Below are 21,815 nucleotides of genomic sequence, written 5' to 3' on the forward strand. Positions count from 1 at the left end.
GGGTTTTCTCAAGTGAAGTATCTTCATCCAAAGATCATTCATACATAATCAAAGGTGCATTTTACATCCATTTCATGTTATTAAAAGTATTGAGTGGTTAAAAGACTTGGATTAAAGAAGAATGTAGAATATGAGCTCAAATATGGAAATAATGGTATTTTGAGTAGTAAGTTGATTTGAGTCATGATTCTTAGTATGATATGAGTATAATCTTGTTATAAATAATGCTAATGACCTGGAGGAAGTATTATGTGAAGAATGAATATGGTGTTGTATTGTAGTCATGGTTACGGATGACTTTGGAAGTGAATTTGAGAAGTGAACAATGTTTAACTTGAGGAATATATTGATTGTGATATTGTATGTGTTCCTACTGCTATTTGGGAGTTGTTTTATTATATGGAGAACGTTGTCAAAACAAAGGAAATGCTGCCCAATTTTCGTTAGATTTTTAGTCGCATTAGTTTAGCCTTAAGCATGTCTTTAATGATCTAATTTAGTACGAATTCTCTGGAATGTAGAGTTGTGAGCTTGGAAGGAGAGCGCTTAGTCGTTAAAGAGGCGCTAGGTATGTAAGGCTAGTCCCTTTCTTTCATAAGGCGTGACTCTTATATTATATCTTTCATATTTTCCATGACCTTCTTATATCTCAAAGGTTGAAAGTTCATGATTATTAAGAGCTTCTTTTGAGCTAGAGATGAGATATGTTTTATGATATGATGATGATAATGAGCTTCAAATGTGCATGGAAACTGCAGGGTGAAGCAACAACTACTTTGCCTTGTGTTGACATTGAGATTGCCAGAAATGGACCATGCCTCAATTTGCAACAATAACAAGACCTTATTAAGGAGGTAACAGAGGATGATGTGAAACAAACTTTGAGAGATTTTCCAAATGATAAAGCTCCTGGATGTGATGGTTTCCCTACAGAATTTTTCAAGGAGTACTGGGCTACTATTGGTGCTGACGTTACTGCTGCAATATTACAATTTTTCAACAATGGTAAACTCTTGAAAGCTGTGAACTATACTACTGTGACCCTGCTGCCTAAGGTAAATGTCCCTGCCTATGTCAAAGATTTTAGGCCAATTGCATGTTGCACCACACTCTACAAATTAATTGCCAAGATTCTAACTGCCAAGCTAAAGACAGTAGTGGACTTCATTGTGGGTCCTTCAGAGTCTGCATTTATTGAAGGGAGAAATATTTTAGATAATGTCATTGTAGCTCATGAACTGATCAAGGGATATTGATGTGGCGTGATTTTACACCACAATCGATGCTTTTTAACTATAAGTTTTACTTGTTTTTAAGCAAGTCTATGTCATTTTACGTAGTTTTTGTCATGTTTCAGGTAATACGAGGTCCCTAGAGCCTAAGTGTGGAAAACAAGCAAAAAAGTTGCAAAACTGGAATCAACTGGAAGTTCTGGAAAAGAGTCGTGGAAAAATACTCTACGCGATCGCGCAGAGTACCCACGCGATCGCGCCCACACGGGAATTGTACTCCACGCGATCGCGCTGGAATGTAACGCGATCGGGCCTACGCGCGTTGTTAATTCCACGCGGTCGCGCAGGATCTACACGCGATCGCGATTAAGGGAGCAGGGGAAGCTGACGTCATCCACGCGATCGCGCATACACATGGCGCGATCGCGATGAAGGATTTTCGGCAATTTTCAACCAGAACTCGGATTTTGACGATGCCTTCCATCCCAGTTCATATAAATAGAAAACTAGGGCAAAATATCAGATTATCTTTGGCAGCTCCAACAAGTTGGAGGCTAGGGTTCCTACAAAAATGTTCTCTCTTCTTTTTAATCCTTGTTGATGGAAATCTCTTGGTGATAATTAAGATTGATACTCTTGTTGTGCTTATTTATTCATTTGCATTGTTCTTAATCAAGTAAGTGTTTGCTATTTTAATTATTCTTGTTCTTGAATGTTTTCATTGGATTAGCTAACCTTTGAACTCGCCCATTTACTTTGTTTGAAACTCGGAAGAGGAAGAACGGAGTTGGGATAGAATAATTAACATGAATTTGGGGCGTTAACCCTCATCTAATGGAAGTTGACCTAGGAATAGGCAATACCACTTGTAGCCATATTCGGGTGTTCTTAATGCTCCTAATTGCTTGAGGGATCTTCAATTGGGTAGTCTAGTTAATCTTCGGAAGAAGTTAATTTAGAGTCATTATCCGAGGCTAAATAACATAAACTTGCTATTATTTACAATTCGTGAAATAGATTGGATCGTTACTTGAGAAGTAGTTTCCCTTCTTCCATTCTTGTTGCCATTGATCAATTTACTTGCTTTGTAGATTAGAATTTATATTTCCATATTTTATAAAAACCTTATAAAAAACCACCATTGATGCGTTCGGGCATAGCTATTGTTAGTGATAATTCCTAATCTGCTTAAATCACCTACATATTGTTCTCTGTGGGATTCGACCCCGACTCATAGTTGGGTAAATTATATTTGCATACGACCGTGCCCATTCTAATTAATAGGGTGGATTTGGACGTTATCAAAAATGGCGCCGTTGCCGGGGAACAATTGGTGTCTTTTGGCTAATCTAGGAAATAAGCTAACTTGCTTTGATCCGAACCCGTAAATATTTGTGTTGTTGTTTTCTGTGTTTTATTTTATATAAAAAAAAAATGGCATCTTTCCATGAAAACTTGTTTAGTAATGACTTTTATTGTGAGCATGGCCAAATTGGTGAGTTCAAATTCATGATGGAGTGTCTACTAGGTGAGGGTAATGAAAACCAAAAAGCTTTTGAAGAGTACTTGGAAACTAGTCTCCAACTTGGTTTGATGAAAGAAGAAGAAAATCCTCCATGGGCAAATCATTATGAACTACCCAATGCTCAAGATAAAAGGGTAAATCATGAAGATGAGTTTATTGGGAATGCCAAAGAAAAAAATGAATGGGAGTCAACCATTGTTCTGAACAATATGGTTGGTGTTGACCCCAATCCGGGGGAAAAAGAGGATGTCATAGTTCAAAAAGTTCAAGAGCCTTATATTCTGCAATTTGAAAATTCAACAAGGCAAAATGACATTCCTCACTTGAAAGCCAAGAAGCGTAGAATGAACAATATTTTACTTGGCGTGATCAGATATTTACCACCCCCCACTGCTCGTGGTCACAAACTTGATTCCAAGTTAGGTGCCCAATTCATAACCTCCAAATGGCGAGAAAAGCGGTAAAGTTGGTATCCGTCGTGCCGCGACGTTAACTTAAGCGCTTGGTGGGAGGCAACCCATCGTTTTTAAATTTTTTAATCATTTTTGAAATTTGATTTTTTAGAATTGTTTAGTTTATGATTGCAAAATTTCACAATTTTTGGAGTTGTTTTGAATAGGTGGAGTTTTCAGAACAGCCACAAATCAGTAGCTGCTGGTTTCTGTAATTTGTTAGACTGGTTTCTGTACTTATTTTCTGAATCTGGAAACATTTGGGCGAATTTTACTCTTCGCGATCGCGCAAAGAACCCACGCGATCGCGGTAAAAAAAAAAAAAAAAAAAAAAGAAGAGAAATTACTCTACGCGATCGCGCCACATCACCACGCGATCGCGCAGAGGCGCGTTTTCAGTTTTCAAAACAGAGTAAAGAAAGGCAAAACGGTAGAAACCCATCATTTCCTTCACTTTTTCTCAAATATTCTCTCAATTTTCTCTCAAATTCAACTTCAATTTTTAAGAAGAATTCTTCAACTTGCAACCACAAGGTATGTGATTCTTTCATTGTCTTGATCCTAGGGTTGTTTTTATCATCTTTCCATGTTAGAAATTGTGAAAGAAAAATTTTCTTCCACTTGTTTAAGCATGAAAATGTGATGAAATTGCTGAATTTCTTGTCATGTGAAGTGTTGTTTGTTGTGAGTAATGTGAGTTGAGAGATGGGTGTTGACATGAAGAAAAAAATGGAGCAAAATACAAGCTTAAAATCGTTGAATTGAAGGCACAAAATTGATGCCCATAACCTGTTTGTGAAAATGCTTCGCTGAATCTGAAACGATTCAGCGCGATCGCGGCCTGTACTGGCGTGATCGAGCTGAGTAAATGACCAAAACTGACGCGAACGTGTAATGTTGAACTGCGATCGCGGTTAATGAGACAATAAAAATGTCGCGATCGCGCCAGTTCATCACGCGATCGCGCTGGAGGAATACCGCAAAATGCCGCGATCGCGCTGCCTTGTCACGCGATCGCGTTGAAGGAAAAGTCCCAGTTCACAGACAGAATGCTCGCACAGAGCTGTTCCAAACTTGGGTGCCCAAATGTCCTTAACCCAACTCCTCATTATACATCATTATAGGTGTTCACCCTCCTTGAACACTACAACATCTTGTCACCTTAATTCGCCTCTTTTCTTTCCACCCCTTTATTTTCTTTCAGTTTTCGACCTCGATGTGGTTTTACTTCTAACCAACTTACAATTCTTTTTGCGTTACAATTTTTTGATTTTTTTTTTCTTATTATATATATATATATATATATATATTTATACGCAACTACCACATCGAATCTCCACTAGCAAACTCCACCACCCCCCAACTTATGTTTTTAACATGTACTCCACATTTAATTCACCCCCAACTTAGGCATTTTGCCTCCTCTAACTAGTAGCATCAAGGAGGGAACGGGTGCGAAGATGGATTAATTCCACAAAGGGTAAGGTTTCATAATTTGCTAGCCAAGAAAAAGGTCAAAAAGGCTCAAAAGGGAAACTAAGGGTATTTAACACTTTTGGTAAGGCTTATTTAGGCAAAGTGACTATTTCAACAAAGAAAGCCTAAGATCATTTCACAACCAAACTAACTTTCGCATTTCAAACAAGACCAACCGGGCAGGTTCTAGATTATACATGCATAAACAGAATCAAACTAATACTTCACACACACATCGGCATAAGGACAATAATTTTTACACTTGTGACTTCCTAAGTAGTAATTCATCACACACAACACCCCAATAATCACAATGTCATATAAAGAATCAATCATGTCAGACAATAACTGTTCTAAGTATGCATTTTTGAAAATTTCGAGGGGTCCAAAAATTTCAACAAAACACAATACATGCCATTAGTTGCCAAGTAGTACCAAATAAAACAAAATTACTCTATTCAACCTAAGTAAACATCCTAAACATGCCAGTTTCAACAAAATAAAACTCTCCTCAGGAAAAGAACTCTGGCAAAGAAAAGCCGAGGAGGTTCCTACCCCTAACCAAAAAACTTGCAGTGTCCTCACTGCAGTACATCAACACAGAAAAAACTTTTTTTTTTTCATACCTCCTAGCACTGCGTGCTATGGTCATCTCTGCTCACTCTCTGAACTGGAGCTGCTGGGCTCTGGCAGGACAAAATCGTCCTCATTTTCCTCCTCGTCGTGCTGTGCTCCGCATACACTCCTCAGAATGCTCATCATTTTGTTCAGGAATTTGCTTTGCTTCTTGGCATGCTCCCTTGCCTTTTTCTGCCTCCTCTCTATTTTTCCTTGCTTTTCTTTGATATGCTTCATGTCCTCCACCACACCTGCTAATGTCGGACCAATAGGAACAGAGGGAGCTATAGATGTGCCTTCGCCATGTGGGCCCGCAGGGAGACTAGCTACTAGCTGCTGGATCCGATTGTCCACCCCATGGACCTGGGTGGAGATATATTGGAAAGGCCTGGCGGCTTCTTGCAGTGGTGGCAAGATTGGTATAGCCATGGGAGGGGCTGATGCCCCACCAATAGAATCTGATGCAGTAGATGTGAACTGCTCAAATGATGATGTTGCTATATCAATCTTCCTCTTCTTCTGTACATTACCAGGCCCTCTCTTTTTCAACGGATAAATCGGTCCAGCAGGCCCTTTTTCTCTGTCGCCTGGTCTCGTGGGTACTCCATCAGTGGAGCACAAGTAAGTGATCAATGATGGGAAGAATAAGCTCTTGGTCCGTTCAAGCACCACCTCCCGGATTTCCTGCATAATGAGTCTCCCCACGTCAACAGGCAATCCTTCCATCACAGCACAAATTACTTTAGCCCTCTCAAGCGGCACCTCTGAATCATGTTTTGAAGGCAGCACCCTGGATGTGACAATATCAAGCCAAGTTTTGGCTTCAGCGGTGAACTCTGCAGAGTCAATCCTTTTCTGCATTTTGTTTAGCCACTTTGGTTGTTCCCCACCGTGAAGGTGGGTCACAAACCATTGTTGCCGCAGGTTTTCGTACATCTGTGCCATCTCGCTGTTGTCACCATCCTGCAGATTATAATAGGCATTGATTCTTGAGGCATTGCACAGGACATCCACACCTCTGACTTTGACAATTGCCCTATGTGTAATGTCTGCCTCTGCAGCATTTGAGTAGAATTCCCGCACCAGGGTATGATTTGCCCTGATTGGTTCATCTGCAAAGCGTATCCAGCCGCTTGTCACCAACCTTCCATAGAACTCGGGCATCTTTTCTTCCAAACTTTCTGTTACAAAGCCCCTCTCTTCAATGAAGCTCTTTCCCAGCAGTCTATCATATAGCTTTGAACATTTTGCTGACTGGAAGGTGGTGGTGTCATAATATTCAATCAATGGTACTTGGGCAGCACTGGATGATGAAGCCATTTTTTGAGTTTAAGTACCTACAAAGCAAACACAATGCATATGAACACCTATAATGATGTATAATGAGGAGTTGGGTTAAGGACATTTGGGCACCCAAGTTTGGAACAGCTCTGTGCGAGCATTCTGTCTGTGAACTGGGACTTTTCCTTCAACGCGATCGCGTGACAAGGCAGCGCGATCGCGGTATTTTGCGGTATTCCTCCAGCGCAATCGCGTGATGAACTGGCGCGATCGCGACATTTTTATTGTCTCATTAACCGCGATCGCAGTTCAACATTACGCGTTCACGTCAGTTTTGGTCATTTACTCAGCGCGATCGCGCCAGTACAGGCCGCGATCGCGCTGAATCGTTTCAGATTCAGCGAAGCATTTTCACAAACAGGTTATGGGCATCAATTTTGTGCCTTCAATTCAACGATTTTAAGCTTGTATTTTGCTCCATTTTTTTCTTCATGTCAACACCCATCTCTCAACTCACATTACTCACAACAAACAACACTTCACATGACAAGAAATTCAGCAATTTCATCACATTTTCATGCTTAAACAAGTGGAAGAAAATTTTTCTTTCACAATTTCTAACATGGAAAGATGATAAAAACAACCCTAGGATCAAGACAATGAAAGAATCACATACCTTGTGGTTGCAAGTTGAAGAATTCTTCTTAAAAATTGAAGTTGAATTTGAGAGAAAATTGAGAGAATATTTGAGAAAAAGTGAAGGAAATGATGGGTTTCTACCGTTTTGCCTTTCTTTACTCTGTTTTGAAAACTGAAAACGCGCCTCTGCGCGATCGCGTGGTGATGTGGCGCGATCGCGTAGAGTAATTTCTCTTTTTTTTTTTTTTTTCTTATTATATATATATATATATATATTTATACGCAACTACCACATCGAATCGCCACTAGCAAACTCCACCACCCCCCAACTTATGTTTTTAACATGTACTCCACATTTAATTCACCCCCAACTTAGGCATTTTGCCTCCTCTAACTAGTAGCATCAAGGAGGGAATGGGTGCGAAGATGGATTAATTCCACAAAGGGTAAGGTTTCATAATTTGCTAGCCAAGAAAAAGGTCAAAAAGGCTCAAAAGGGAAACTAAGGGTATTTAACACTTTTGGTAAGGCTTATTTAGGCAAAGTGACTATTTCAACAAAGAAAGCCTAAGATCATTTCACAACCAAACTAACTTTCGCATTTCAAACAAGACCAACCGGGCAGGTTCTAGATTATACATGCATAAACAGAATCAAACTAATACTTCACACACACATCGGCATAAGGACAATAATTTTTACACTTGTGACTTCCTAAGTAGTAATTCATCACACACAACACCCCAATACTCACAATGTCATATAAAGAATCAATCATGTCAGACAATAACTGTTCTAAGTATGCATTTTTGAAAATTTCGAGGGGTCCAAAAATTTCAACAAAACACAATACATGCCATTAGTTGCCAAGTAGTACCAAATAAAACAAAATTACTCTATTCAACCTAAGTAAACATCCTAAACATGCCAGTTTCAACAAAATAAAACTCTCCTCAGGAAAAGAACTCTGGCAAAGAAAAGCCGAGGAGGGTGAGTCACTAATTTCCAAAAAGTATCCGACCCGTCCCTAAACCTACATTACAAGCCGAAACAAGTCCTAATGTGATCACAACCGAACGAGCCTAGGATGAAAACATAGAAAATAAGGGCAAGCCTATGGTATTTGCATGTGTAAATATGAATTGTCGTTGTGAGTGTGAGTGTCTTTCTCTTCTCTTTCGTCTTCGTCCCATTCTTGTCGTATATATGTGTGTTGGGACATTCTTTGGTCTATGTGAGGGCATAAGGATGAGAATTGAACAAAATAAAGTGACCACCTAAAGTAGCGTTTGTGTGCACCATAATATGTTCGATAATATAATGTCATTCATTGAAGCTTCATTGTTAGTCGTAGTGTTCTTGAGTTATGCATATTGTTTTAAAGTAGAGAGTTGGGGGTGGTCGTTTAAAGGAAAACATGTATGCCGGTAGTTCAGAGTCAAAACCAATGTAGACATTGTTATTCTATAATATCTAGGTGTTAGATTGAGTCATGGTTTTGTATGGCTTGCTTGAGGACAAGCAAATACTTTAAGTTGGGGGTGTTGATGTGGCGTGATTTTACACCACAATCGATGCTTTTTAACTATAAGTTTTACTTGTTTTTAAGCAAGTCTATGTCATTTTACGTAGTTTTTGTCATGTTTCAGGTAATACGAGGTCCCTAGAGCCTAAGTGTGGAAAACAAGCAAAAAAGTTGCAAAACTGGAATCAACTGGAAGTTCTGGAAAAGAGCCGTGGAAAAATACTCTACGCGATCGCGCAGAGTACCCACGCGATCGCGCCCACACGGGAATTGTACTCCACGCGATCGCGCTGGAATGTAACGCGATCGCGCCTACGCGCGTTGTTAATTCCACGCGGTCGCGCAGGATCTACACGCGATCGCGATTAAGGGAGCAGGGGAAGCTGACGTCATCCACGCGATCGCGCATACATATGGCGCGATCGCGATGAAGGATTTTCGGCAATTTTCAACCAGAACTCGGATTTTGACGATGCCTTCCATCCCAGTTCATATAAATAGAAAACTAGGGCAAAATATCAGATTATCTTTGGCAGCTCCCACAAGTTGGAGGCTAGGGTTCCTACAAAAATGTTCTCTCTTCTTTTTAATCCTTGTTGATGGAAATCTCTTGGTGATAATTAAGATTGATACTCTTGTTGTGCTTATTTATTCATTTGCATTGTTCTTAATCAAGTAAGTGTTTACTATTTTAATTATTCTTGTTCTTGAATGTTTTCATTGGATTAGCTAACCTTTGAACTCGCCGATTTACTTTGTTTGAAACTCGGAAGAGGAAGAACGGAGTTGGGATAGAATAATTAACATGAATTTGGGGCGTTAACCCTCATCTAATGGAAGTTGACCTAGGAATAGGCAATACCACTTGTAGCCATATTCGGGTGTTCTTAATGCTCCTAATTGCTTGAGGGATCTTCAATTGGGTAGTCTAGTTAATCTTCGGAAGAAGTTAATTTAGAGTCATTATCCGAGGCTAAATAACATAAACTTGCTATTATTTACAATTCGTGAAATAGATTGGATCGTTACTTGAGAAGTAGTTTCCCTTCTTCCATTCTTGTTGCCATTGATCAATTTACTTGCTTTGTAGATTAGAATTTATATTTCCATATTTTATAAAAACCTTATAAAAAACCACCATTGATGCGTTCGGGCATAGCTATTGTTAGTGATAATTCCTAATCTGCTTAAATCACCTACATATTGTTCTCTGTGGGATTCGACCCCGACTCATAGTTGGGTAAATTATATTTGCATACGACCGTGCCCATTCTAATTAATAGGGTGGATTTGGACGTTATCAGATATCATAAAAGGAAGTGTCTGTTAGGTGCATAATTAAGATGGATATCAGAAAAGAATACGATTCTGTTGAGTGGCCTTTCTTAAAAATGGTTTTGTTGGAGTTTGGGATTCCATATAAGTTGGTTGAGCTGATAATGGGTTGTGTGAGCACTGTCAATTACTCACTGCTACTGAATGAAGGACTTACACCTAGTTTCCAAGCTAAGAAGGGGCTGAGGCAAGGGGATCCTATGTCCTTTTACCTTTTTTTCTTGGCTATGGAATACTTGAATAGGTCACTTAAGAGGTTGAAGATGCAGCCTGACTTCAACTTCTATCCAGATGTGAAAAACTAGACCAAATACATATATGCTTTGCTGATGATTTATTGTTATGTTGTAGAGCTGATAGACATTATATACAAATGATGTTACACTGCTTTGAGCATTTTTCAGATGTCTCAGGACTCAAAGCAAATATGGAAAAAAGTTGTCTGTATATTGCTGGAGTTACACCTGACTTTATTTCTGATTTGACAGTTGAGTTTCACTTCACTGTGGGGGTGATACCTTTCAAATACTTGGGTGTACCATTATCTTCTAGAATTTGACTATTAGTCAATGTATGCCATTAGTAGAAAAGATTGCTGCTAGAGTCAAGTGTTGGACATCCAGATTTCTCTCATATAGGGGCAGATTGCAGCTCATAAAGAGTGTCCTCTTTGAAATGCAAACATATTGGGCACAAGTGTTCCTCATACCTAAGAAGGTTCATACACTGGTCACTAGCATATGTAGAAATTATCTACGGTCTGGTTCTAAAGAAAACTCCAGGAAAGCTTTAGTTTCTTGGGAAACATTGTGTAAGCCCAAATCAGCTGGAGGGTTAAACATACTTGACTTTTACACCTGGAACAAAGCTGTTATTAGTAAGTTACTTTGGGCAGTATCCATGAACAAAAATCAGCTTTGGGTTCGTTGCATACATAGTTACTACATTAAGGGTAGAAGATTGGAGGACATGGTTATTCCAAAACAATCCAGTTGGATAGTCAGGAAGATAATTGCTGCTAGAGAATGGTTCTCTACAGGTGCAGTCTTTGTTATACCTGCACTACAATAGCACATAAAAGAGGGGAAGGTACAATATTAAAATTGCTTACGGGATGATGCTTCCTCAATACCCAAAGGTGAACTAGAAATCCTTGGTGCTAGTTCAAGGCCCTATACCTAGGCACCAATTTATTATATGGTTAGCATTGCACCAAAGACTCTCAACAGCTGATAGATTGAGCAAATGGGGCATATAAGTGCAAACAGACTGTGTTTTATGTGGAACTGCAGTTATTGAATCTCATGAACACCTATTCTTTGATTGTGGATATTCTCAACATATATGGGCAGCTATCTTACAGTGGGTGGGAATGAACAAACACATTGGCCATTGGCACAGTGAAGTAGAATGGTTGGGCAAGAAGGTAAGGAGCAAAAGACCATGGAATGCTATACTTGGTTTCCTCTTTGCAGCAACGATTTATCAAATTTGGATGGAGAGAAACAATCGCAGGTTTAACAAGCAGAAGAAGAAATCCGAGTCTCTCATCAGAGATATTGCTCTTTAACTACACATTGTGAGGCAAAAACATGTTAGATGGGCACCTTGTTTGCATGGATTAAATAGATTTCCAAGAGTGTAAGACCACACCTGAACATATAGTAGGTTGGTCATTATAGAGTTTTGATATTGTTCTTATTGGTTAGTGTGGAGAATCCTAACTGAGTCCAAAGCTAGTTGTAAATATTTGCTACTGGTTGAATAAAATATTTTCATTTGACCAAAAAAAAAATGATGCTATGTCAGAGATTCCAAAGACGACTATGAAGTGATGCTATTATGAGCTTGATAACCCTATTTTCATGATTTCATTGATGTCATTTCTTATTTTTGTCTCGCCTCATGACATTAGTTCCTCCACGGTGCGACATAGCGATGATGATGATTCCACAGTGTAACCAGAGGCTACCGACTGTACGTCACTCCGATAGAGTTGTAGCTTTCATTTGGGCTCTCATGCATGCTTTATATTATGTATATGTATGATTACACTGGGCCTAGTTGGTCGGGCAGACACTACTACACTGGGTGTAGTGGGCGGCTATGATGATTACACCGTGCGTAGTTGGCCGAGCAGACACAACCAGTGGGCAGCATGAGATGGTAACCCCGGACGTGCGAGGCCCGAACGCGAGCTAATGATGATCACACCGTACCTATATGGTCGGGCAGCTTATATATATATATATATATGATGTTGTTATTATAAAAGGCAGCATGCACGATTCCGCCTTAAGAGGCAATTAGTTACAGGTTATTTCTTCATCTCATGTTCTCTTATTTCTTTATTATGCTGTTATATATGTCCTACATACTCAGTATATTGTTCGTACTGACATCCTTTTCTTTATGGACCCTCTGTTCATGCCCACAGGTAGACAGGGAGACGGTCCGGATTCTAGGAGCTTATCAGCAGATATACAGGAGCACTCCACTACTCCAGAGTTTCCACTTCTTGGTATATTCTTTTGTGTACATATTGGGGCATGGCGGCGTCTATTAGAGTCTTGTTTGTGGGTGTGAAGCGCACCACACTTATAAACAAGAGGCTGCAGGACTTTTAGGAATAATGATCGTCCTTCTTCTTCATAGATCGTGCGATAGAGCTATAATGTAAGATTCCTCTTTCTCTCTAATTATGCGCTATGATTTCAACTATGCCGGTGAAGAAGAAAGCGATAGATACCCTAAAGGGCAAGACAGCGGTAGGAAGGCGGACTAAACGGGAGTCTCCTGAACATAAAGAGGAGGGTGAGTCACACAATGAGGCTCCATCTCGTACTTCCCACACCCCACCTATTTTGGAGGAGCATGAAGGAACCTCAGCTCTAGCTCCAATGCCTCCAGTTCCTCCACCGGGTGCTTTGGGTCAACAGATGACCGAGGCTATTTACTTACTGACCCAGTTAGTTGCCGCTCAGGCTTGGCGGCAGAGTGCGAGTCCCGTTGATAGAGTGACTAGTGCTAGAGCCCGTGATTTTATGAGTTTAAATCCTCCGAAATTTTTCAGGTCAAAGCCGGATGAAGATCCGTAGGGTTTTATAGATGAAATGTTGAGGACGTTGAGGATAATTCATGCTTCTGATACGGAGTCAGTGGAGTTGGCGTCCTATTGGTTGCGAGATGTAGCGGTTCTTTGGTATAATAATTGGATACTTTCGAGAGGGGAAAATGCACCTCCCCTGATTTGGCAGGAGTTTGTAGATGCTTTTATCCGCCATTATTTGCCACCCGAGGTCCATCAGGCCTGAGCTAACAGGTTTTTGAATCTCAAGTAAGGAAATATGAGTGCTCGGGAATATAGTCTCCGCTTTAACTCATTGGCTAGGTATGCTCCGACCATGGTAGCCGATATGGGAGATCGGGTGCATTTGTTTGTGATTGGCTTAGGGCCACATTTGATCAAAGATTGCTTGATAGCTTCACTTCAGGAAGGGATGGACATCTCACGTATTCAAGCCCATGTCCAGAATCTAGAAGAGCAGCAGCAGCAGCACAGTGGTGAGCGAGATATTGATAGAGGGCATAGTAAAAGGGCCAGATCTACCGGTACTAGTAGTGAGTATAGAGAGGGTCAGAGGTAACAATATTCTAGATATTCAGGCCAGTCTGCAGCTAGTGTACCTTCTCGATTTGCGGGTAGAAGATTTGATCACCCCGTCTATTCTGGTCCGGGTCAGAGCTTGAGAGTTTCGGGTTCCTAGTTTGGAAGTGACATCAGTCAGAGGAGACCACCGTTACCACGATGCATCCAGTATGGTAGATTACATTCAAGTCTGTGTCGTCGAGGCTCAGATGCTTGCTATGCCTGTAGTCAGGTTGGGCATATGGTATGCGATTGTCTATCAATGGGTTGTAGAGTTGGGGTCCAGCCCACAGGATCAGCAGCCATTTCTTCTTCGTCCCTACGCCCTGTAGGGCAGACTCCCCAGACATCAGTAGGCCGTGGCAGGGGCAGAAGGGGAGCATCTAGTTCAGGTGGCTCTCATCCCTGTATTTATGTTTTAGCCGGACGACAGGATCTTGAGTCCTCCCCTGACATGTTCACAGGTATACTATCCATATTCTCTTATGATGTTTATGCATTGATTGATCCGGGATCTACCTTATCGTATATCACTCTTTGTATTGCTAGTCGTATTGGGGTGAAACCCGAGCCAATCAAACCTTTCGAAGTATCTACTCCTGTTGGCGACCCGGTAATAGCAAGACGAGTGTATAGAAATTGTATGATTATGGTATGTGATCATCGTACTATAGCTGATTTGATTAAGCTAGAAATGTTGGACTTTAATGTCATTATAAGCATGGATTTGTTGGCTTCTTGTTATGCTAATGTGGATTGTAGAACAAAAGTGGTTTGATTCCAATTTCTAGGAGAACCAGTGCTTGAATGGAAGGGTAGCGCAGCATCTCCAAGAGGTAGGTTTATTTCCTATCTCAAGGCAAAGAAGATGATCGCTAAAGTCTATATTTACGATTTAGTTTAAGTTCATGACACCAAAGCAAAATTGCTGACTCTTCAATCTGTTTCGGTGGTAACTGGGTTCCCAGATGTATTTCCAGATGAGCTTTCAGGTCTTCTGCTAAAATGGGAGATTGACTTCACTATTGATGTGCTTCCAGACACTGAACCTATATCTATTCCTTCTTATAGAATGGCTCTTGCATAATTGAAAGAGCAAAAGGCATAACTGAAGGATTTGCTCGAGAAAGGGCTCATTAGGCCCAGTTCATCGCCATAGGGAGTGTTTATCTTGTTCGTGAGAAAGAAAGATGGTTCCCTACGAATGTGCATTGACTATAGACAGTTGAACAAGGTGACAATAAAGAATAAATATCCACTTCCGAGAATTGATGATTTGTTTGATCAATTGCAGGGCACTAAGTGGTTTTCAAAGATTGATCTGAGGTCGGGATATCATCAAGTGAGAGTTAGAAAAAGAGATATTCCGAAGAAGGCCTTCAGAACCAGATATGGTCACTACTAATTTAGGGTTATGTCGTTCGGCTTGACTAACGCCCCGGCAGTGTTCATGAATTTGATGAATAATGTGTTCAGGCCTTTCCTAGACCTATTTGTAATTGTGTTCATTGATGAAATTCTGGTAAGTTCTCGGTCAGAAACAGAGCATACAGATCATTTGCGTATTATCCTTGGAATTCTTCAGACTCGTGAATTGTATGCCAAGTTTTCAAAATATGAGTTCTGGTTAAATTCTATGACTTTTCTGGGCTATATTATCTCAGCAAACGGTATTCGAGTAGATACTCAGAAGATTGAGGTTGTGAAGACTTGGCCAAGGCCTACAACGCCTATAGAGGTCCGTAGCTTCTTGGGATTAGCAGGCTATTACAGAAGATTTGTGGAAGGATTTCCCTCTATTTCAGCACCATTGGCGAAGCTAACTCAGAAATCAGCAAAATTTCAGCGGACTGATGCTTGCGAGCATAGTTTCTAAGAATTAAAGGATAGCTTAACTTCAGCCCCAGTCCTGACGCTTCCATAAGGCCATACAGGACGCTTCCAGAAGGCCATATTACGGGGGAAACTTTGGCAAAATTTCTACAGAATCCCCGAGAACTTAACATTCGAGGACGAATGTTCTTAAGAGGGGGAGAATGTTACACCTCGGACATTTCGTACGTTGAACTTTGAATAGACTAATGCAAGCTTAAGGGGAACATGGAGTCCATATGGCCTTAAGGAGATTACTTGATAGCTTCAAAGTGTATACGACAAGATTTTGAAGTCATATGACTCAGGGAAACTAAGTTCGTCAAAGGAAGTGAAGTATAAGTTCTGTTTCGGAAGATTTCTTAACAACTGAGCTAATGTTGATTTAGTAACATCTTGAGAAGGAGCTATAAGTCTTCCTAGATGGTTAATGAAGTATTATATAAGTACCAAGAAGGTTCCACAAGGATTGGAAGACAAACGAATCAACAAGCATAATTTCGGAAAAGGTGAGTTATATGACCACTTATATAGTCCGTATAACTTATACGGTCCGTATAACTTGTCCAGAGAAGGGTCACTCACTGGAAGTATTATACGGTCACTTATATGGACTGTATAAGTCATACGGACCGTATAAGTGTCGGTATAAATCCCGACAGGCAGCTTTTAAATTTTTATAAGAAGAGGACCCAAGTTCTAATTTTTCTTTTCCCTCGTTCTCCACACCTCAAGAGAGCTCTAGAACCTTCTCCATACCATATCAACACCAATCCAAAGAGAAATCAAAGATTAAACACCAAGAATTGGTGGAATCAAGTGTGTGGATGATCACTAGGGTTTGTAGAAATCAAGAATTCCTTTTGTATTGAATTTGAGGTTTTCTTAAGTGGAGTGTCTTCAACAAAAGACCATTCCTACATAATAAAAGGTAAGTTTTACATCCATTTCATGTTATAAAAAGTATTGAGTGGTTGAAAGACTTGGATTAAAGAAGAATGTAGAATATAAGCTCAAATATGGAAATAATGGTATTTTGAGTAGTAAGTTGATTTGAGTCATGATTCTTAGTATGATATGAGTATAATCTTGTTATAAATAACGCTAATGACATGGAGGAAGTATTATGTGAAGAATGAATATGGTGTTGTATTGTAGTCATGGTTACGGATGACTTTGAAAGTGAATTTGAGAAGTGAACAATGTTTAACTTGAGGAATATATTGATTATGATATTGTGGATGTTGCTATTGCTATTTGGGAGTTGTTTTATTATGTGGAGAAAGTTGTCGAAACATAGAAAATGCTGCCCAATTTTAGTTAGCTTTTTAGTCACTTTAGTTTAGCATTAAGCATGTCTTTAATGATCTAATTTAGTACGAATTCTCCGGAATGTAGAGTTGTGAGCTTTGAAGGAGAGCGCTTAGTCGTTAAAGAGACGCAAGGTATGTAAGGCTAGTCCCTTTTACGCAAGGTATGTAAGGCTAGTCCCTTTCTTTCATAAGGAATGACTCTTATATTCTATCTTCCATGACCTTCTTACATACCAAAGGTTGAAAGTTCATGATTCTTAAGAGCTTCTTATGAGCTAGAGATGAGATATGTTTTATGATATGATGATGATAATAATGCTATGTTAGAGATTTCGAAGACTATGAGATGATGCTATTTCGAGCTTGATAACCCCATTTTCATGATTTCATTGATGTCATTTCTTGTTGTTGTCTCGCCTCGTGACATTAGTTCCTCCAAGGTGAGACATAGTGACGATGCTGATTCCATAGTGTAAACAGAGGCTACCGACTTTACGTCACTCCGATAGAGTTGTAGCTTTCATTTAGGCTCTCATGCATGCTTTATATTATGTATATGTATGATTACACCAGGCCTAGTTGGCCGGGCAGACACCACTACACCGGGTGTAGTGGGTGGCTATGATGATTACACCGTGCCTAGTTGGCCGGGAAAACACCACTAGCGGGCGGCATGGGATGGTTACCCCGGACGCGGGAGGCCCGGATGCGGACTAATGATGATCACACCATACCTATGTGGTCGGGCAGCTTATATATATGTATATATGATATGATGTTGTTATTGTAAAAGGTAGCATGCACGATTCCGCCTTAAGAGGCAATCAGTTACAGGTTATCTCTTTATCTCATGTTCTCTTATTTCTTTATTATGCTATTATATATGCCTTACATACTCATTACATTGTTCGTACTGACATTTTTTTCTTTATAGACGTTGTGTTCATGCCCACAGGTAGACAGGGAGATGGTCCGGATTCCTAGGAGCTTATCAGCAGATATATAGGAGCACTCCACTACTCCGGAGTTGCCACTTCTTGGTACATTCTTTTGTGTACATATTGGGCATGGCGGGGTCCTGTCCCGTCCATATGATAACAATGTTCCAGTTAGGGGCTCGTAGATACTTTTGTGTGGGTAATAGATATTATGTGACTTCTCCAGTTTATACCTTGTACATCATTTTTTGTAGCCTTATGGGCCTATGTATATAAATGCATGTTTTGGGAGACGTTTAGTGATCATTGCATAGTGAGCAATGCTGTGAGCAATATATATCGAGAGATATGAGCCTCAGTCAAGATCAACTGAATGAAATCACCAACACGAGGAACGTACACACATCCCTTAATCTTAAAATGCCCTCTAAATCAATCACGACCTCTTTGGCCTCACCTCTCAAAACTCTATCTCGAATCTTATTCAACTGAGCATCCTCAAACTGATTAGTCCTGATCTGATCTAATAAGATGGCCTCGCCTCCACACAAGCCAAACCCCTCTGCCTAGGGCTGAAATATCAAGGCGAACGATATTGTTGGCTAGAGTCTGAACCTCCATGTCCAATGAACGCTAAAAAACAATCAAGCGAGCTAAACTCCCCATACTCACTGCCTTGCTAATCAAGGCATCAACGATAACATAAGCTTTTCCATGATGATAAATTATAGAGATGTCATAGTCCTTCAGGAGCTCTATCCATTGGCGCTGCCTGGAATTAAAATATTTCTGAGTAAACAAATGTTGAAGGCTTCGATGATCGGTGAAAACCTGAAAATGGACACCGTACAAATAATGCCTCCAAATCATCAAAGCAAAGACCACGGACAACAACTCCAAATAATGGGTAGGGTAATTCTTCTCATGGATCTTCAACTGACGGGAAGCATAAGCTATCACTCTACCTTCCTGCATCAACACAGCACCCAAACCTATACGGGATGTATCATAATAGACAATGAAATCCTTACCCTTCATGAGTAATGCTAAAATCGGGGCTGAAGTCAGAAGGGTCTTGAGCCTTTAGAAGCTCTCCTCACAATCATCGGACCACTGGAAGGGAATATCCTTCTGAGTCAATCTGGTCAAGGACAAAGCAATAGCAACAAAACCCTTCACAAAGCGACGGTAAAAGCTAGCCAACCCCAGAAAACTAAGAACCTCGGTAACAGTAATGGGCCTCGCCCAACCCCTCACAGCCTCAATCTTCTATGGGTCAACCATAATCCCATCCTTAGACACAACATGGCCCAAGAATGCCACATATTCCAACAAAAACTCATATTTTGAAAACTTAGCAAATAAGTTATGCTTCTTTAACAGCCCAAGAACAGTACGAAGATGGTTTTCATGCTCCTCTCTACTCTTACAATATACCAAGATATCATCAATAAACGCAATCACCAAGGAGTCCATAAATTCCCTAAAGATGCCATTCATCAAACTCATAAATGTAGTTAGGGCATTGGTAAACCCAAATGACATCAACAGAAACTCATAGTGTCCATATCTCGTCCGAAAAGCTGTCTTCCAAATATTCTCAGCCTTGATCCTCAACTGGTGGTAGCCTGAATGCAAGTCAATCTTCGAAAACACTAAAGCACTCTAAAGCTGGTTAAATAAGTCATCAATACTGTTATATCCCGCATTTTGTACGTTCGGATAATTCAAGATAATTGCGGGAAGTTAAGAGCCAAGCTATATTTTTAAATTTGTTTAGCACACAAGTTGTTTATGGGAGTTATGGATGTGGAAATGTTAAGAAAGGTTAGGGGTAAAAAGGGAAATTCGCAAGACGACTCATAGAAATACGGAGGAAGGCTAAGGGCAAATTTGGAATTTGAAAAATTATTTTTCATGAATTGCAAGACCAAAAAAAAAAAAGAGGGGGCTTGGAAAATTAAGGGGCCATTTGGCCGTCCACCTTGATGGGCCAAGGCCCATGTTGGAGTTTAAAATAAGTAAAGAAAGATGACAAATTTATCTTCAACATAGAGAAAGTTCAAGAAACTTTGAGAGAAAACAAAGGGATAGCCTATTCGGCCAAGAGACCAAGAATTTGATCCAAAAAAATATTTTCTTCTAGTATTCTTACTGATTCAAGGGTCCTCTTTAACGTGGTATAATTGTGGAAGCAAGAATCCCTCTTATTGTTGCAAGTTCACCACCCTAGCCAAGTGAGAAGTTGAAGGAAAAAGGTAAGATTTAATATGGATGTTATGTGTAGCCGTGTATATGTATGTGTGTGGCCGTGGATGTGTGTAGGAATAAGGGACAAATTTTACTTTGCATTTTGGTTGTTGTTGTAATGGAATCTATGATGAAAATGGATGCCTAATGATTCTAGTGAAGTTGTGAGGGTTGGAAAGTTGTTTTAGAAGTTAATGTGAATTGTATATAGTCTTCTTGTAATTATGGAAATCAATGTTGTTAGTGTGTGAATTGTTGGTGAAGTTTATGAAATTGAAGGAAGAAAATGTGTTGTTATTGTTCTTATTCCATTTGGAAGATTTCGGGTGGCATAGCATATGGGTAGGATTATTTGAATATTGTACGGATTGTTTGAAGTATTCTTGAATATTGTTTGAATGGTTGCGGATTTGAACTTGAATATGCAAGCCACTATGAATTGAACGTAAATGGAAAGTCGTCAAAGTTTGTAGAAAGAAGTTGTTAATGTTAGAATGCGTTTTGAATTGATTGTGGGTATTGTGAGAATAATTGTTGGTATTGTTGTCGATATTTTGGCCGAGTTAAATTCTCGGATTTGTTGTTGTATGTTTGGCCGAGTTGAATTCTCAGGGATGTTGCATTTACAGGGGAAATGCTGTCGAAATTTCGGTAGACTAAGTGTCAGCTTAGAATTGGACTCCTAAGTGTTATGGCTAATGTTGGTACATGTTAATATTGTTGTAGATCTTGCGAAGCCAAAGACTTAAGTTCGGATTAGCGTAGGAAGCGGGCAAGGTATGTAAGGCTCACCTTTCTTTCTTTTGGCATGATCTTTATGAAACGAGCAAAAGACGTATATGTATGATTTCAAAGAAATTCCTATTCTTAGAGCCACTAGGATGGCTAATATTCTTGAATTCCATAAGTTGTTTCATATGGTTTTGATGCATATCTATGATGTCCGAAGTTCTGTTTGATATGTTTCCGAATGGCATCCGAAAGATGATTAATATGACTAAAGTTTTGATCTTCAAATGCTAGCACGTTCGATTATTCCATTGAGTCTTTGATATATTTTGATATGTACATATGGTTCCAAAAGCTATATTTGATTTGGTCCATAACGATATCCGAAAGGTACTTGATATGATTGTTGCTTTGATTTTCCAAAAACGGCTTCTGAAACGTTCGTAGAAGGTTCTGTACTTCAAATGCTCATAACTTTCTTATACTAAATCGGATTGACCCGAAACTTGTTTCTGAGCCTTCAAGTGTCGGTAAGTATACTTATCTATCGATTATTGATTTATATGCATATAGTTTCTCACTACTCTGCTCGTGCATGCCTCAATATGTCTATTCACCGAGTCCCGGGCCGGGTATGTTATCATGCGCACTCCTCTGCATTGTTCACCGAGTCCCTCACTAGAGGGCCGGGTACGGTATGTATATATGTATATGCATGATGACATGATGGCATATTGATATGATGATATGACTTCACTCACCGAGCCCCTCATTAGAGGGTCGGGTACGGTATATATGTGATATATGATGTTGATATGCATGACTCTATTTACCGAGTCCCTCACTAGAGGGCCAGGTACGGTATATGTATACATGTATTCATGATGACATAATGATATGATTTCATTCACCGAGTCCCAAAATGGGCCGGGTATGGCATGTGGTATGAAAATGTTTGATTCTGTTCCGTACTACACAGGT

The 21,815-nt window shown here is 39.9% G+C and overlaps 1 protein-coding gene across 1 annotated transcript; it reads left to right on the forward strand.

Moving 5' to 3' along the window:
* The first annotated feature begins 10,091 nt into the window (after nt 1-10,091).
* LOC132613180 (uncharacterized) lies at nt 10,092-11,653 on the forward strand. The gene is made up of 4 exons (XM_060327227.1): nt 10,092-10,339; nt 10,435-10,594; nt 10,636-11,122; nt 11,376-11,653. Exons 1-4 carry the CDS (start codon nt 10,092-10,094, stop codon nt 11,651-11,653), a joined length of 1,173 nt encoding a protein of 390 aa, XP_060183210.1.
* Nucleotides 11,654-21,815: the final 10,162 nt, after the last annotated feature.

Source organism: Lycium barbarum, chromosome 10 (assembly GCF_019175385.1).
Source record: "Lycium barbarum isolate Lr01 chromosome 10, ASM1917538v2, whole genome shotgun sequence".
NCBI classification, from domain to species: Eukaryota; Viridiplantae; Streptophyta; class Magnoliopsida; order Solanales; family Solanaceae; genus Lycium; species Lycium barbarum.

Excerpts from the sequence above, each read along its gene's own strand:
- LOC132613180 (XM_060327227.1), top strand. The coding sequence starts at position 10,092 with ATGGATATCAGAAAAGAATACGATTCTGTTGAGTGGCCTTTCTTAAAA. Across the intron at positions 10,340-10,434 it reads TTGAATAGGTCACTTAAGAG|AGCTGATAGACATTATATAC; the intron begins GTTGAAGATGCA and ends GTTATGTTGTAG. Across the intron at positions 11,123-11,375 it reads TAGAGAATGGTTCTCTACAG|TTATTGAATCTCATGAACAC; the intron begins GTGCAGTCTTTG and ends GTGGAACTGCAG.